The sequence below is a fragment of the Trichomonas vaginalis genome, chromosome I (assembly GCF_026262505.1).
Source record: "Trichomonas vaginalis G3 chromosome I, whole genome shotgun sequence".
NCBI classification, from domain to species: Eukaryota; Parabasalia; order Trichomonadida; family Trichomonadidae; genus Trichomonas; species Trichomonas vaginalis.
In genome coordinates this window covers 2,757,842-2,775,774 of record NC_067203.1, presented here as the reverse complement: position 1 = coordinate 2,775,774, position 17,933 = coordinate 2,757,842, and the positions used below count along the sequence as shown (strand labels likewise).

Sequence of the window (17,933 nt, the reverse complement as noted above, 5' to 3'; positions counted from 1 at the left end):
TCTTTTTTCCATCGGGATATTTAAACCAAAATTCCAAAAATTCGATATTGTCAATCTGTTCATATTTTAATCTATCAATTACATTTTTAATACCATCTGAAAATCTTATGAAATGGTCATTATATGGGTTTGATTGAACTAAATTTGAATGAAGTGAAATATAACCTGATGATGAATATGACATCGACTCATATTTTCTGAAAACACTAAAATTTATAACATGAATGAATTTCTTATTCGTTGAATTTATGAATTCTTGAGGTAATCTTATTCTAGTTTTATTTATCACTGGAAAATAACGCTTTACCATATTTTTAATCGTAATAAAAATGTCAATTATCAATATTATTTCGAATAATAGTTGTGAATTAAATTTAACAGTTAGTGGAATTTATAATGTTACTCTCGTTTCTGTGAGTGGTAAATTTAATCCCATTCTTTTAGACCCTTCAGATTATATATCATTTATTAAAGATGACCATGAAAAAACGTATGATATGTATATAAATAATGTGATAGTGAGGGGATATTAACACAATTTTAAGTTATTTAAATGAATCATTTATCGTATGGTATGAAGAAAATTTTAAATCAAAACCCGATAAACTTTTTGAACTTGATGAAATAAATAACCTTATTAAATTTCCGCTGAAAATTAAATTTTGTACTCCTCGTCTTCGTTCATTGTTGGGATATTAAATTTTGAAAAAGATGCTGGGGATGTTTTGTATTCTGACACTGGTTCCAATTTCATTTTAATCAAATGTGATAAAGTTAATACCCCAATGAGATTTTCACATCAAACATTAGACCCTAACTCTTACCCATCAATACAAAACATTTTATCCATCAACTTAAACATATTTTCTTTATCATATCCATTTCAATTATCCGGGAATTCATTTATTCTTCATTCAAAAGATTTATCAAATATTAAATTTAGAATAACTGACCTATTTGATTGTGATTTAGAATTCATGAATGAAATATTATGGCAATTTCAAATAGAAAAAATAGCTGATGAGATAACGGATTAAATATTTATTTTTAAATCGTAATAAATGATTAAACAACAGCAACCACAGACCATTACATACGCCACATATGCATATAATTCAAAGACGGCAGAACAAACGCAAAGGTTGAAATATGGAGATTTGGAGATAGTATTGAAAAATGACCATTTTGAATTCGTTTGCAAAGGTGGTGCGGTGATATCAAATATAAAAGAAATTTTATTTATGAATTCAAAAATTAAAGGTATAACGGATGATATAACATCAATTCCACCAGAAGAACAAGATATTACGCATTAAATGCATTTCCTAAAGTTTTGAAGATTGGAAGATTTAATTTAAATGAGGAATTCATAAAAGGTTTCCTAAATGACATAATGAAGAAGCAGATAAAACATATGTTAACGATGAGTTAGCATATGTGGCTAGTGCGTTAGTGAAGAAGGCAGATAAGGAATATGTGGATGAAAAAGATAATGAAATTATAGAAAGGGTTGAATGGTATCATGAACGGACATCAAAGATTTTAAAAACTAAAGCTGATACAGGATGGGTTTCAGGATGTTTAGACCTTAAAGCAGATAAAACTTATGTTAACGATGAGTTAAATAAGAAGGCAGATAAGGAATACGTTGATACTGAGTTAGCAAAGAAAGCTGATATATCATTTGTTAATGAAGAAATAAAACAATCGGAGGTCTATTTTACCCCACCATTTTTAAATTTTATGAAATCATCAGATAAAACATTTGAAGATATTGAATGGTTATGTTTCGATGGAGTGACCATGTATTTATTTTATACAGGCGGAGTGCTTTATTATTTTAAAACAAATGATTTTAAAAACTATGAATCATTTACTCCATCCGTTTTGAATCCTGATACACGAGAGCCAATCATTAATCCAAGAATTTTTTATGTTGAATATAATAACGGCAAATTTATGGGAATGATAACGGTTGGAGATGATTTTTGCCCTTGTTATTCATTCGATTGTATCCAATGGTTCAAATGTAATTTAAATCAAGATGTTAAATTTAAATATCCAAATAATCCTATTAGATGTGTTAATAATAAATGGGTACTAATTTATGAAGTCAATCAAATTTTCATTAGTGAGGATGGGATAAATTATTATATGTTTAGTATGATGTCATCAGATTTGAAAATTGATTATACAAGTAAATGGTATTACATTAACAACATGTGTTTTATCCTACAAAATGATAAAATTTATAGATCATATTCAATACCATTTGGTCGTTTTGAACAAATTTTTCAAGCTGATGGAGACATTGAAGCTTTATGTTATGCTTCAAATGTTTGTGTTCTTGTTTCAGGTAGTATGTTGTATTCATATCCTGTAAGTTATAACAGACATATTTATTTATCACAAGATTTTTCACAGGATCCAGAGAAAACACCAAATTGGGAATTGGTTTATTCATTCACTCCAAAATTTACTCGAAATTATAGATTTACAAATTTGTTTTATATTGATGGGTATTTCATTGCTTTTGGATGTGGTGATTTAGTAAATATCAGTAGTGATGGAAAAAATTGGTCTGAAATCACAAAATTTCAAGATGTTAAAAAAGCAATTTTCAAAAATAATATGTTAATATTGATGACAATACCAATTTTAACTTCTTACACGATTTCAATATTATATAATAAATTCAATATTCATAATGGATTAAAGAAGAAAGCAGATAAGGAATGGGTTAATACTGAGTTAGAAGAAAGCAGATAAGGAATGGGTTAATACTGAGTTAAAGAAGAAAGCAGATAAGGAATGGGTTAATACTGAGTTAAAGAAGAAAGCAGATAAGGAATGGGTTAATACTGATTAAATACAATGTTTGAGATGATTTACCCCATTGGTTCAATATATACATCAATGAATTCAACAAATCCATCAACATTATTTGGATTTGGTACATGGCAGCAGATAACCGATCGTTTTTTATATTGTACAAACTCATCAAAACAAACCGGTGGACGTAAAACAATTACGGGTGAAAATTTACCTGCTCACAGTCATTACGTTAATTTAAACACAACCGAAGCAGGATGGCATAAGCATAGATATTGGGATTGGTCAGGAATGACAAAAGGTAAAGGATATGATGTTAAAGATGACGTTAAATTTGCTATTAATTGTTACTGGAACGATACACAGGGTTCAGGTAATCATACACATAATGTTTCAGGATATACACAAACGACGGGACAGAGTAAAGATTACATGCCGCCTTATATGACAGTTTATGCATGGTTTCGGACGGATTGAAAGTCCTGAGCTCCAATTCAGCATACCTCATTAATGAAATTACAGAATTTTTGAATAAATGAGGGGGTACCATGTGCTACCAGGTAACTTCTTTTAAAAAATGAGACAACATGACATTTAGACAACAACACAGGAGGAAGGCATATGAATTATTTTTGAAGAACTGTAGGTGCTACCATGTTACCATGTGCTACCAGGTAAACTAACTTCTTTTAAAAAATGAGACAACATGACATTTAGACAACAACACAGGAGGAAGGCATTTATGAATTATTTTTGAAGAACTGTAGGTGCTACCATGTTACCATGTGCTACCAGGTAAACTAACTTCTTTTAAAAAATGAGACAACATGACATTTAGACAACAACACAGGAGGAAGGCATTTATGAATTATTTTTGAAGAACTGTAGGTGCTACCATGTTACCATGTGCTACCAGGTCAACTAACTTCTTTTAAAAAATGAGACAACATGACATTTAGACAACAACATAGGAAATAAATGTTTACGTAAATGTTTTGTCAAACATGAGTGTAAATGTTTTGTCAAACATGAGCGTTAATGTTTTGTCATGATGATTTCATCGTAAATGTTTTGTCAAACATGAGTGTAAATGTTTTGTCAAACATGAGTGTAAATGTTTTGTCATGACTTCTTCATCGTTAATGAGTGTAAATGATCCAAAAATAATGTTTACGTTAATGGTTTCCGGTTATTCAATAATTAATTATTTTTGAAGAACTGTAGGTGCTACCATGTTACCATGTGCTACCAGGTAAACTACCTTCTTTTAAAAAATGAGACAACATGACATTTAGACAACAACATAGGAGGAAGGCAAAAATAAATTCAAATCATACTTTATAAAGCTTCATTTACAGGTATTTCATCGTCAGTAAATGAATCCTCATTATCGTTTAGTTCAACCTGTTTATATAATCCTTTCATTTCTTCTTTCAAAACATAACACCATGTTTGTTTATCGTCTATTCTTCTATGTTTCCTATCACATTTATCCTTAATACTCATTTGAAAATTCTTGTCTTTCATGTCTGATGGTTTGCAGAATAGAGCATTTTTACACGTCATACCTGCACACAATTCATCATAATGTGTATTTATCCATACATCTAAAGGATTTGTTGATAATTCAATTAAATCTTGTTTGGCTTCAGTCATCGGTATGATTCGTACATTAAATGATGAAAGGTCGTAATTGATAAAATACGTCAGTAAATTATCATAAAATTCCTTAGTGCATGAATCCATTAAATTCTTGAAGTAATCAAATTGACCTTGAATTTACCATTAACCCTTAAAACTACGTATCTTCTGTCTCCAACTTCAATTTTGACAGGGTAACGTTATTAGTTACGAAAATGAAATTGGCAACATTCTGAGCAGTTCTTCTGGGTTGATTCTTTTCATTAATTCTAATCTCATTATCCGTTATAATTGATTTCAAAGCGTTGAAGTTTGCGAGTCTGTCTTCACCAACATTCTTGAGTTCATTAAGTACAAGAAACATTTTATTTTCAACTACTGAGTTGAAATTACCCGTTAACTCACTTATTTCAGTAATGTTTTTGCATGAATAACCAGCGAGAAGTTCAGAAATAATGTCTGTGAATCTGTTTTTACCTGTTCCCTGAAGTCCTTTCAAAATAATTGCTGTTTCATTCTTGATTCCAGGATGTTGAATCATTGATGCAATCCAGCCGAGTAGATATTTATACACTTCATCGTTATTATCACAAATGGCTTCATTAATGAAATTCATAAACATCTCAATTTTTGAGTAATCTGTTTTTCGAGAATGTTGTATTTATAACCTTGAAACGTTGAGAAAACATCTGGGGAATCAGATTTAAAGCAAACACCCTTAACGGTTAATGAAGACAATTGATTTAATAGTACGTCCCATGCTGTTTTGTTTTACCTTCTTCTTTAAATAATTTAATCATTTTGAGTGACTCTTTCATGTTTGATTGAAGAACGAATGATATTTGATTCATTTTATCATGAATATTATAGTCTTTTTGAATGAAGTATTTGTTTCCACAATCTACAAAACGAATGACACGTGATAAATCCTCAATTACTTCAGAACTGTTTTTATACTGATGATTTTCAGCTTTACGTCTAATATCTGTTATCAAAAACGAGTCATCAAGTTTTATATCAAATGTTATTTTTGGCTTACGTAATAAAGGTAAAACATATTCATCATAATATTCCTTTTGATAAAGTTTTAGAATCTTTACCAAAACAAATGGAGAAGTCATTAAATGTGCATATCTATCACGTGCTTTTTCAAAATTACTTTTTGCATTTTCTGTTAAACTGCAGAAGTTATAAACGTTATCGTATGCTTCATTAATTAAATGATTAGGTAACGAATTAATAGCTTGAAACAGTGTGAATAATGTAACTTCTTTTTCTAAATTCATGTTTCCACCGTCATTATGTACTTCAAAATCACTGATGCCATCAACTATGCTCTGGGCAAGTTTATCGTCAATGTTTACATCTTTGTTTTCATTCATGATAGTCTTTATTTCTTCGTTCTTCTGTTCAACTCTTACCTTAATATTCAAATCATTTAATATATCATTCACTGTTCTGGTTAATGTTGAATCATAACTTCCACGAATGAATGAGTATGTATTGATTGGTTCTGATGCATTCTTGCGAACTCTTGAATCAGCCATAACCACTAATGAACGCTTTGAATCATCCATTGAAGTCATGATATCGATATCATAATCATTGCAGGAATAACATTTAATCATTCTGTTCGAGGTTGAATAGAAGAAATTAGTGTTGCAATAAATGTGAAGACCTCCTGAAGCGGTTTTAACGATAACATCTTTATCCGAAAGTTTTGATAAAATGTCTTTTCTAACTGTTTCTTTAAGTTCATCATTGTACGATTTATTGATATCAACATCTATAATCGTTAAATTTGAAATTTTATTTACTAATAAAGCCATACCAGTTTTCCTTCCTCTTCCTCCATCGTGTTTGAGGTAGTTATGTAAATCAATCTTGTTTTCACCAATTCTTTCGTTGAGGGTTTTAGTTTCTGCCACAACTAATTCCTCAACTAATGAATCAATAACTTTTTCATCAGAAACGATATAGGTGCTGTTGCTGTTTGTTGCTGTCATTTATATAGGAAAAAAAAATAAAAATAATTTTAAAACTAACCTTATTTTGGGCTGTATCAAATTTCCTATGTTGTTGTCTAAATGTCATGTTGTCTCATTTTTAAAAGAAGTTAGTTGACCTGGTAGCACATGGTAACATGGTAGCACCTACAGTTCTTCAAAAATAATTCATAACTGCCTTCCTCTCGTGTTGTTGACACAATGTCATGTCGTCAACATGACAACATGGTAGCACCTACAGTTCTTCAAAAATAATTCATAACTGCCTTCCTCCTATGTTGTTTTGTCTAAATGTCATGTTGTCTCATTTTTTAAAAGAAGTTAGTTGACCTGGTAGCACATGGTAACATGGTAGCACCTACAGTTCTTCAAAAATAATTCATAACTGCCTTCCTCTCGTGTTGTTGACCACAATGTCATGTCGTCAACATGACAACATGGTAGCACCTACAGTTCTTCAAAAATAATTCATAACTGCCTTCCTCCTATGGTTGTTGTCTAAATGTCATGTTGTCTCATTTTTTAAAAGAAGTTAGTTGACCTGGTAGCACATGGTAACATGGTAGCACCTACAGTTCTTCAAAAATAATTCATAACTGCCTTCCTCTCGTGTTGTTGACACAATGTCATGTCGTCAACATGACAACATGGTAGCACCTACAGTTCTTCAAAAATAATTCATAACTGCCTTCCTCCTATGTTGTTGTCTAAATGTCATGTTGTCTCATTTTTTAAAAGAAGTTAGTTGACCTGGTAGCACATGGTAACATGGTAGCACCTACAGTTCTTCAAAAATAATTCATAACTGCCTTCCTCTCGTGTTGTTGACACAATGTCATGTCGTCAACATGACAACATGGTAGCACCTACAGTTCTTCAAAAATAATTCATGATAAAATAACGATAATCAAATTTTTATTTTATCATAAATGAATACCCCACAAGCTCAAAATTTACCACGAATCATAACAAGGGAGGAAATGATAAAAATGATGCGAGAACTTGCTAAAAATAACAAACCACTAAAACTGAGAAAATGCGGTTATGCAGTAATGATGGAAAGAGAGATGTTGTCGAAGAGGAATAAAAATTAAATTTGGATTGAGTTTAAAAATTCATCTTTATTAAATTCATCTCTTCCAATCAATTTATTTATTCTATTAAATTCTTTTATTTTTGCTTCACTCAGTTTAAGGATTGAACGGCAAGTTTCTAATTTTTCGATTATTTCTTTATCGTTTTCAACCCCACCACATTGCGGCTTCTTTTTGTAATAACATATTTTTGATTTAATTCTGTTTAGTTTCTTTTTATATTCATCGTCTGGACTCTTGACTGCTTTGTTGTCACTCATTTCTTACGAAATAAAAAAATTAAATATTATTTAAATATAATGGAGTAATAAAATAAATCGGAATTTCTATTAATTTATTGTCAACTTCAACTAATACATTGCCGTTAATATATCTAACAAATTCAGCTATTGTGTCAAATCTTCGTCTTCTTTTTGTCATTGATTTATCAGTTTTTCCATAATCGAGATGAATCAAAACTTTATCCCCTTGTTTAAAATTCATGAGCCCCGAATTAATTTGTTCACGTTTAACATCATTCAACCTTTCCATTTGCTTTCTAATATATTCCCATTCTTTTGAAATATCATTTTTCATTTCCACTGGTTTCATGTTAATAGTTCTATGCCATGTATTATTGTAATAATATACTAACTGCTGTATGATGGAGTCATGATTTCCATCCCAGTATATCTGACCGTTAACCCCTAACGCATCTCTAAGAGTTCTCATTACCGCATCAACTATTTTATTATGAAACGTATATGGAGAGGATGAGAAGTAAAAATTAATTTGTGGGAAATAATGAGTCATAACTGCCTGAAATCCTTTATCACCATCACCCCTGATATTATCTACTCTTTCATGATCTAGTAAGTATTGTATAGCTCTTCTTGTTTCCTGTTCTGTTTTCCCTTTCACCGGAATGCAATATAAATATCTAGTGTTAATGTTAATGGCAAATAAATAAGTAATATTTCCTTTTGAATATTCCAGATGATCGATTTCGTATGAATATGGTATGGTGCAAATGATGGACGACTAAATTTTTCTTTTAATGGTTGAATTTTCGGGTCAATTGGTTTATTTAATATCTTGAAACCCTTTTTAAAATCTTTTTGTTTCTTTAATGTTTGAAATGGATATAATAAAGTGAATGATGAAGGATTAACTGAAGGAGGAGGAGAGTACTACTGTTGGAGGTTTTGGTGTTGCAAGTGGTTTAATTTTATCTGCTTTGATTTTGGATTTCATTCCCCCCTTCATTAATTCTGGATGTATTCTATTCATTTGTTTTAAATATGCTGTATATAAAGGTTTGATATACTTTCCCGCTTCGAGTTTATGTTGAAGGATGAATTCCAAAAGTTGATCTTCATTTAAAAGTCGGGCTGAATGTGGTTTAACTAATGAATCATAAATTAAAGCTTGTGCATCATTTATGAGCTGCTGAACCTGGGTGTTTTGCACCTTTTGTTTTTGTTCCTTTGGTTTTTGTGCTCAGGATTATATAATTTATATAATTCATCAATATCTTCTTCTTTGTTAATACTTTATTTTTGAAATCTTTCAACTGTTTAAGTTGTGATTTAGTTTTTCCCTTTGAATATTCATTATTTTTAATTTTGTCTTTAATTTCAGAAATTATTTTATTATGATATTTCAAAATTTCATTTTTATAATATGGATAATAATATTCCATATCATCACCCGTTATATTGTTATTATATTTTTGGAGATATGCTTTTAAATCATAATAAGTAAGAAAATTTTGATTAAATACTAAATCATCAATTAAAATTTTTAAATCTACGCTATTCATTTATATAAAAATAAAATAAGTGTTTTAAATAAATGGCATACAACACCCATTTTCACAACATACAGCCTTAGTGTGTGCTCCTGTTAATGCAGTCTTACCAATTGTTAAGCGAGTCATTGACCCATTTTTAAGTTGTAAATTAATATTTTGACCATCAAATATCACTTTATCATTTATTATATCCAAATAATTTTAGGTGTTAATTGCTTATTTTGTCGTAAACTAACCTTTCATTTTTTGTGCATCTTTTTGAAGGAGTCTTCACCAATCATTCCGTTGAATGATGTATAACACTTAGGACATAAAGCAACCATGTTATCACCTTGTTTCTCAATTGCTAAACCCAATAACTTCTTCTCATGTGCTTTTCTTCAGCTTTATTCTTTAATTTAGGTTTAAATTTCTCATCAAAACAGAAGAAATCAAATGGTGCGAATTTGAAAATGTTTTTATCATAAAATTGTTTATCAGTAACAATTGCTTGAAATGCTTGAGTGTTAGGAAGACTTGGATCGCCAGCGATTGCCCAATAAGATGAATCAGTATCACCTTCAATGAAATGAAAACGATTAAGATTCATGCATTTATACATAAAATCATAAATGAAAACCAAATACCAGTATTTAGCATTATCTAAAGTGAAGAATGCCTCTTGTAAACATGTTTCACATCTATAAAATCTATCTTTAAGCATCAGTTGATATGTATCCTCACCTATTTCTCTTATGTTTTTAAACTTATTTGACATACATGCAACGCGTGACTTCTGTGCATTCATAATTTGAGTCTTTGCGTAATTTTGTGTATTCATTGCATCGTAACCATATGATCCATTAAGCGAAATCTTACAAAATAAACTTTTTCCTTTATTTCCTTCTAATTCAGCCTTTTGTCTTTCGTTCATAAATTTGTTCGCAAATTCATTAAAACAAGTGTTTTTCGTAAATGTTAAAATTGATTGAATGTCATCAATGATAAAATGAAATCTGTCGATTAGATACCAAAGATAATAAGAAGAAAATGGTTGATATTGGTTGTGTGTTGATGCTAACTGAGTTAATTTTCTCTGTTTCTGGTCAACTGGTAGATTGTTTGATTTCATGTAATTATACATAAAACCGCCAATTGTTTTTTCATCTGTGATAATATCTAAGTTTCTTATTATCGGTAAAAAGTTTATGTAATCATTAATGTATTTTTCATCAATGTGACCCTTTACTTCAGCCACGAATAAAGTATTTTTCTTTCTAATAATTCCTAAAGCTTTTGCTTTCTTTGTTGCTGTATCACAAATGATAACACCATTCAATCTTCCCGGCATATACATTTATGGTCAGTATATTGAATGAAATCATGAGGATTTGATGAAAATGATGAAGGATATAATGAATTGAAATCAACACCAACGAAATGAGTCATGATGTTGGAAGTGTCCTCATTTGATACTGTTTTAGTTTCTGGACTATATGAAAGTTTATTAATGTGCGTGATTCCTTTAAGATTTACTCTATGTTGAACATTTGATAGACCACCAGTAATTCCATTACGGAGGATGTGATACGCTTCCACTGAATCTAAAGTCATTGGTAAATTATTTTTTAATGCATAATTTCTTAAATTGATTCTTAAACGTTGAACATCTTCATCTTTATTTGATTTTACGACATTGCAATAACAACACATTAACTGACAATTTTCTTTAGTATGTGGTTTTTCATTATCAATTCTATCCAATGTTGGTTTATTTGCATATGTAAACGCTTTACCACACATTTTGCATTTAGATGAAAGGATTAAATCATGATAGTATTGAAATCATCCATTGAAACATTATTTTTGGTATCTCTTTTCTTTTCATCTTGTTTCTTATATGATTCAATTTTATATTTCCAATACTTTTTCGTTAATTCAAAACTTGATTCCACATTTTCTTCTTCTGGATATGTTTCGTTAGGATTAAGTTCTTATATGCTAAAGCGTAACGAATCATTGATGCATTAGATGATAATGAAAGATTATGGAGCATGTCAATTTTATAAACAAATGTTTCTTCAATAATTTTATCAATTGGGTCAATCATAATTTCAACGTCTTTATTGCAATAATGAATAAAATATTCTAATCTATTCTCAAAATTTTTAGCATCATTGAGATATATTTGATAATCACTATCTGATATAGTTTCTTGGTTAATGCTGAATAAAATGAATCTTGAGTGAATGGTTCCTTTTATATAATTCTTCTTCGTAATTTTCCCATGTGATGAATTGATATGGGAAAAAGGATTTAACACGTGTTTTTGTTTCCGAAATCTTGAGTGAATTGGTCTAATGTCCCACCCGCTATATAATTTCTGATGTCAATAAATCTCAATTCATATGGAACGTTTGTTTTCTTTACAATGATTTGCTTAAATTGTGAAGAAGAACCCAGCATTGATTTTATCTTCCATTTTGCAGTATTTAAATCACGAAGAATTAAATTTAAATCAAACTTTCCCGAATTAAAACCTATGATATTCACTTTATTGAATTCCTCATCTAGAAGTTCTTTAAATGCTTCCTTCTGTTTCTCATTTAATGTATTCATTAATTCTTCATATTGTTCAATATTTGATTTAGCAACTAATGAACAGGTTGAAAATAAAAATTCAATCCAATCAGAGATGAACGAATCACTTGATGTTAAGCAAAAATTCCTTGTATATGTTTTATCGTTTAATTTAACCGTTGATGATACCATAAATGGTTTTAAGTAAGCGTTCAAAGTTGCACATTCAGAAAGTAGAAGTTCTTCTTTAGTCTCTAATGTTTCGAAGTCAAAAGTAATATAATATCTTGTTGGTTTATAATATTCCTGCAAATTATGTGCTAATAGCCACTGATATATCTTCTGTTTCGTGATATGTGGTGCATATGGTTGTTGTGTGTTTTGCAATTGAACGTCTTGAATTAATCTTCCATTATTTTCTTTACATTTCTCACAATGTTTTAAAAATCTTCTTTGGTTTTTCCTTTCTGGATCATCACGGATAGAATATACTTCTTCTTTGCAAAAGGAGCAAACTTTATATCCTGTGAGTGCTTCAACGTCTGTTATTCTGTCAGCGTGAAGTTTTCCACATGGACTCTGTGTTAATAAAATATTTACTGTTTCAAATTCTGGATCTATCATTATTGATTCCACTAATGGAAAGTCTACCTTATTTATGTCCACGTCTTCTGGTTGAGGATCACAATAATAAAATCAATATTAACGTTTAACATTCTTGCTAACCTCTCACTTTCTGATGAAATGTCAAACCCTTCATATGCATCTATGGCTTCATTTAAATAACTTCTACGAGTTTTAGGATTAACACCATCAGGAATGTTATAGAAGCGTTTAAATAACCTTCTACCTTCTGCTCTAATTTGATTATCATTCATTTTAGCCGTTCCGTTTTTGTTCATTTATGTAAGAATAAAAATTAAAAAATAAAAATAAAGTTTATTTTTTTAAAGTCTGAGACTCAGAGAGTCCAGGGCTAAAGTCCATAAAATGAATTAAGAACACATAAATTTTTATCATCTGCGACGTGACGAATACATTTTAATTTACTCAAGAATGCGTACCCTGATACATTAAATCTAATTCCTGTCTTATTTAATTTCACAACTTTGAAAAGGAATGTATGAATAGCTATGAAATGATGACGAGATGATTTATGTGTTGCTTCCATTTTTTCTGAAATAAATGAATAAATATAATGTTTATAAGTTTTCATATCTTTTATGTTCTTAATAACGAATGGAATAGATCTTTCCACTTCGTCCTCCTTCGGAGCTGTTCTTTCATATGAAACATCAAACGGTATCTTCAACAATGAAACCACAATCACATAAAATTTTATATGTACCAATTGTTTCTTTTGATATTTTATCTAACAAATCAAAAACTTTATCAACACCTGTACATTTATTTAAATAATAATTTGTGTAAATATCATGGTCTTCTTTCTTAATCGTATTTGTTGCATATGTCACGTTTTTCAGTGCTTTTTTGAATTTTTCAGAATCAAGAGGAGGTGAAAGTAATATACATGGATAATCTCCATCGTCAATAAATTGTAACTTATGTTTATGAATAAATTTTGTGCCTTCTTCTGAAAGTGTTTCGTCAATATCACCATCTAATAAATTTTTAGTAGATTCCAAAAAGTAATTTTTATATCTTTCCTCATGTGATTTTTGAACTTCTGATTCTGAAGCTGGGATATTCATTAAATCCTCTACTTCATTTTCAGCATTTCTTAATTCTTTAATTTTTTCATCTATTTCATCTCTTAATTGTTCCAATTTCTCAATCTCATCGTTATAATATTCATCTTGTTTAATTTTTTCTTCAAAATATTCAGGAGGTGTTTCAAGGCTCTCTGAGCCCAGGTCCTCTGGACCATAAAGAGGAATATTCTCCTGTTTTTCAACTTTTTTGGGATATAAATATCTCATTATAGCCTTTTTAGTAATTGGTCCGTTATATTTAAATTCATTCAACAATCTGGAAAACTCTTTCACATTCTGCATATATGTTGGATAAGAACCGTCTCCAAAATTTTCTAAAATATTTTCTAATTCTGAATTAGTGAACTTTAAAGATTTCAATGAATTAGTTGTTATACTCATTTATTATAAAATAAAAGATAAAAAATATTTTTGATTAATAAGGAATTAATTTCATTTTATGTCTTATAATGTGCGCATATGTATTTAAAAGGCATTCATTGAATTGCTTTTCAATCTCTTTCTTTTTTTCATCTTCGAATATTATATCATTTTCATGTTCGAAGCTTGTAAGTTTGTTATCTTCAAATATTATATTAGTTTCATATATCAAATTATGATATCGGTCATATTCTTTTAAGTGATAAATAAATACAAAATTTACGGTTCCTTTAATTTTAAATTCAAAATTAATTTAAAAAAAAAAAAAAAAAAAAAAAAGGTATTGGGGCTTCCAGGCACTTCGTGCCCTCTAGCCCCGAAGATGTTTTGTCACTTTTCTGTCACTTTTTCAGGGAAAAAACATTTTTATTAAATATAAAATGAATTTTACAAAACCACCGTTACCCTTCTTTGGAAATAAGAGTAGATGTAAAGATATTCTATTGAGAGAACTTAAGAAACTACCGAATGGTCTAACATTTGTAGATTTGTTCGGTGGAAGTTTCTATATATCTCATTTGTGCCATACTGTATTTCCTGACTCAAAGATTATATGCAATGACTTCGACAACTATATGAACCGTCTCAAACATATACCAGACACAAACAAAATATTGAAAGAGTTAAAAGAAAAGATACCTATAGGCAAGATGGAACGTATACCATTAGATAAGAAAAATACTGTCAGAGAGGTTTTGAAAAAAAGCAGAGTATATTGACTGGGATAGTATATCTTCTAGACTATTATATAGTGGTGCTATAAGAGTTCATGACATTGAAACACTTATGTCAAAAGTTTTATATCTTAACTATACAAAGGTTTTCAAAGAGAACATAGAAAAATATACTGAGGGTATAGAGTTTGTGAGATGTCGTTGGACAGAGTTGTATGAAAAAATATAAAAACAAGGAAAATGTTTTCTTTATAGTAGACCCGCCGTTCTATAACACATGGGATTTTCAATACCAAGTAGACTGGACTTTGAGAGACTCTTTAGAAACTTTAGACGTTTTACATAACCATCCATGCTTTTACTTTACATCCGATAAAAGTGGTTTGGAAAGTGTCATGAGATGGTTAGAGGATATGCATGACTATGAGTTTAGATACGATAAGATAGAATATGAGAGAGGTCCTATAAACTGGAGAAAGTGTCACAACAAAGAAATTTTATTGGTAAGTAAATGTGGTTTGAAATAGGACTACTTGTTTTAGGTTTTTTCCATTGTGTCATTTATTTATTTGACGTGGCAGAAAGGTACAGAGAATATGAAGATGAACCATTGCCTGCAAATGTTCAGCATATGTACTCGTAAGAGATATTTTTATCTAATATTAAATGGACGCACAGAACTTAGCGAATGCACAGCAACCTGGACAACCAAACCCAGAGAATATTCCAAATGAAGTTAGAATACAAACTGCAATGGCAAACTATGGTCAAGTGCCAACAGATGTACAAATGCAAACTGCCATGTCAAATGACGCTGCGTTAGGTTTGCCACCATGGTATGCAAATATGAGATGGAAAGAGTTTTATACAAACCCTGAAGTGGGATATAAACAACTCTATGCAGATGACGCGAACACAGGAGTTGACCCGGAATATGTTTTCTACCAGAGGAGAAATAGAATGTATGAGCTCCAGTTAAAGAATGCAATGGAACTCAGAAGGAAACGTAAGAGACTAGGCGGACATTAGATTTTTACATATAGTAAAATGGGCTTCTTCAGTAGTATTGGAAACTTCTTTCGAAATGTTGGAAGAGGTATATGGAATGGAATAAAATCTGTCGGAAGAGGAGTATGGAACGGAGTCAAAAATATTGGTAAAAGAGTAGGTCAGTTCGTTGGTATTATACCTAAAGACCCTGAACCAGAAGAACAAGCTCCTGTTATACAACAGCCTGAACCTGCACCGCAGTCTAGTTGGCAACCAAATCCAACACCTCAACCGTATTAAAATTATATTTTTACCGTTCGATAGTAGTTGTATATGAAACTAAGTTCTAAGTAAAACGCATGGTATAATGGAACTATTCTCTTTCTTCCATCTGTTGTAAACCATACTTGAAAGTCTGAAATACTTCCACTCGGTGGTTCATATAGCTTTGTAGGTTTTTCGTAAAAGTCATTTGCCAAGCATAAAAAAGAGTTTTGTGCACCAGAAAATGAAGCATGAACTATAATAGCATCTGAGTCGAAAACATTTTCATATGTTCCATTAGGGTTTTCGACTTCATAAAAGTTCGGGTGTACTGGATATTCTGCAGGCTGATTTAACATCCTCAAAAATCTATACCATGCCAAGTTGTTATATTTTGTAGAAATATAAACGTCTTCTCCAAGGTCTTCTATTCTATTGATTTTAACAGTTGCATTTTTCCTGTCATATAAAATATCGAGATGGTACTCTCCTTCGTCAATGTTGTACTGTTTTGCATATTCGAGATAGATATCGTTTATTTTTTCTTGAAAAGCTTGAAGAGTTGTTTCTAAGTTTACAAGCAAACTAACTTGTAAAAGTTTTCCCTGTACAAATTTCTCATACGTACGTTTTTCTTTGTTATAGTATCGAATTTCAAAAGCGACCGTAAATGGGAAACCATGTATGGCTTCTGAAATGAACTTCATTCTACGAAAGCCAACAGCTTTTGTGACGGATGGATCTCTTAACCATCTTAGTGGGTAGTCAAAACGATAGCCTTCATGCTTTACGGTCTCTGTCTCAAACTTTTGACCGACATTCGTAAAAAGTTCATCTAATGGTTTAGTTGTAGCAACTCTTGAATTTTCTTTTTCTATTGAAAGCATTTTTTATCTAGAATAAAAATGTCGAAAGAAACAGCGTCTATGAGAGAAATACAACACAACCGACAACTCATTGTACAAGCTCTAAATAAGAACACAACAAACTTTTCAAACTATTCTAAGATATCTGAGTCATTGAAAGAAGGAAACTTAAAACTGACGATAAACCCAATGACAGACGAGTTTCTGTTTCAAGACAGTAAGAACCATACTGTTTGTATAAATCCAACAAAAAGAACTTTAAACGAGAAACCTATAGATGAACTTCTTTTGAAAGCAGATGTTAACAACAAAGCTGACAAAGAGTATGTCATTGAAAAAGTTCAAGAAGAACATGACAGAGCAGATGCAACATATGCAACAAAAAACATACTCATCCTGAACTAGCAGACAAAACATATGTTGACAATAAAATGTCAAGTGAAGTGACAAGAGCTGAAAACGAATATTCTAAAAAGACTCATATACATACCATTGCAAATATTACAAACTTACAAGAAACCTTAAACAGGAAAAGTGACGTTGGACATACACATACCATTGCAAATATTACAAACTTACAAGAAACCTTAAACAAGAAAAGTGACGTTGGACATACACACGATTTCTTCGCAACTGTTGGTATAGAAAATATTGCAGGAACGGTTGAAGAACCTGATGGAACTGGTGGGGATGTATTAAATTGGAAACCTCCTAACTTTCCACAAGGTTTAACATCGGAGGATGACATAACGACGATGAAATACACTAGATGTAGAAATGTCTATGTCATGGAGGATGAAAACAAAGTTAAATTCACTGCTCAAGATTTATATGATAAAAAAGCTGACAAAACAGAGCTTCAAACGTTAAAGACAGAAATACTTCAAACACTATATCCTATAGGTTCTATTTACACGTCAATGAACTCTACCAGACCAGAAGTAGTACTTGGTCTCGGAACTTGGACTCAAATAGTCGACAGGTTTTTGTATTGTGCAAACTCTTCAAAGGAAACAGGTGGAAGTAAAACGATTTCAGGTGAAAACTTACCTGCGCATAGTC

General features: G+C 30.7%; 5 protein-coding genes and 2 pseudogenes across 7 annotated transcripts, besides 2 other annotated features; 2 read left to right on the top strand and 5 right to left on the bottom strand.

Moving 5' to 3' along the window:
* Positions 1-14,327: part of a mobile genetic element that runs on past the window's edge.
* Positions 4,171-4,488, bottom strand: TVAGG3_0917110 (uncharacterized protein; the record flags this gene model as incomplete). Its single annotated transcript, XM_051252065.1, has 1 exon — positions 4,171-4,488. One exon carries the CDS (start codon positions 4,486-4,488, stop codon positions 4,171-4,173), a length of 318 nt encoding a protein of 105 aa, XP_051077639.1.
* On the bottom strand, positions 4,504-5,594 carry TVAGG3_0917100 (annotated as a pseudogene). Its single transcript has one exon. A coding segment is annotated over exon 1 (1,091 nt).
* Positions 7,570-7,833, bottom strand: TVAGG3_0917090 (uncharacterized protein; the record flags this gene model as incomplete). Its single annotated transcript, XM_051252064.1, has 1 exon — positions 7,570-7,833. The coding sequence occupies one exon, from the start codon at positions 7,831-7,833 to the stop codon at positions 7,570-7,572; it is 264 nt and encodes an 87-aa protein (XP_051077638.1).
* On the bottom strand, positions 10,307-11,454 carry TVAGG3_0917080 (annotated as a pseudogene). Its single transcript has one exon. A coding segment is annotated over exon 1 (1,148 nt).
* A 7-nt stretch (positions 14,328-14,334) lies between the features above and the next one.
* Positions 14,335-17,933: part of a mobile genetic element that runs on past the window's edge.
* Positions 15,418-15,780, top strand: TVAGG3_0917060 (uncharacterized protein; the record flags this gene model as incomplete). Its single annotated transcript, XM_051252063.1, has 1 exon — positions 15,418-15,780. One exon carries the CDS (start codon positions 15,418-15,420, stop codon positions 15,778-15,780), a length of 363 nt encoding a protein of 120 aa, XP_051077637.1.
* Positions 15,799-16,041, top strand: TVAGG3_0917050 (serine threonine-protein phosphatase family; the record flags this gene model as incomplete). The annotated part of the gene is made up of 1 exon (XM_051252062.1): positions 15,799-16,041. The coding sequence occupies one exon, from the start codon at positions 15,799-15,801 to the stop codon at positions 16,039-16,041; it is 243 nt and encodes an 80-aa protein (XP_051077636.1).
* TVAGG3_0917040 (uncharacterized protein) lies at positions 16,263-16,892 on the bottom strand (the record flags this gene model as incomplete). The annotated part of the gene is made up of 1 exon (XM_051252061.1): positions 16,263-16,892. A coding segment is annotated over one exon (630 nt), but the record flags the coding sequence as incomplete, so codon positions are not given.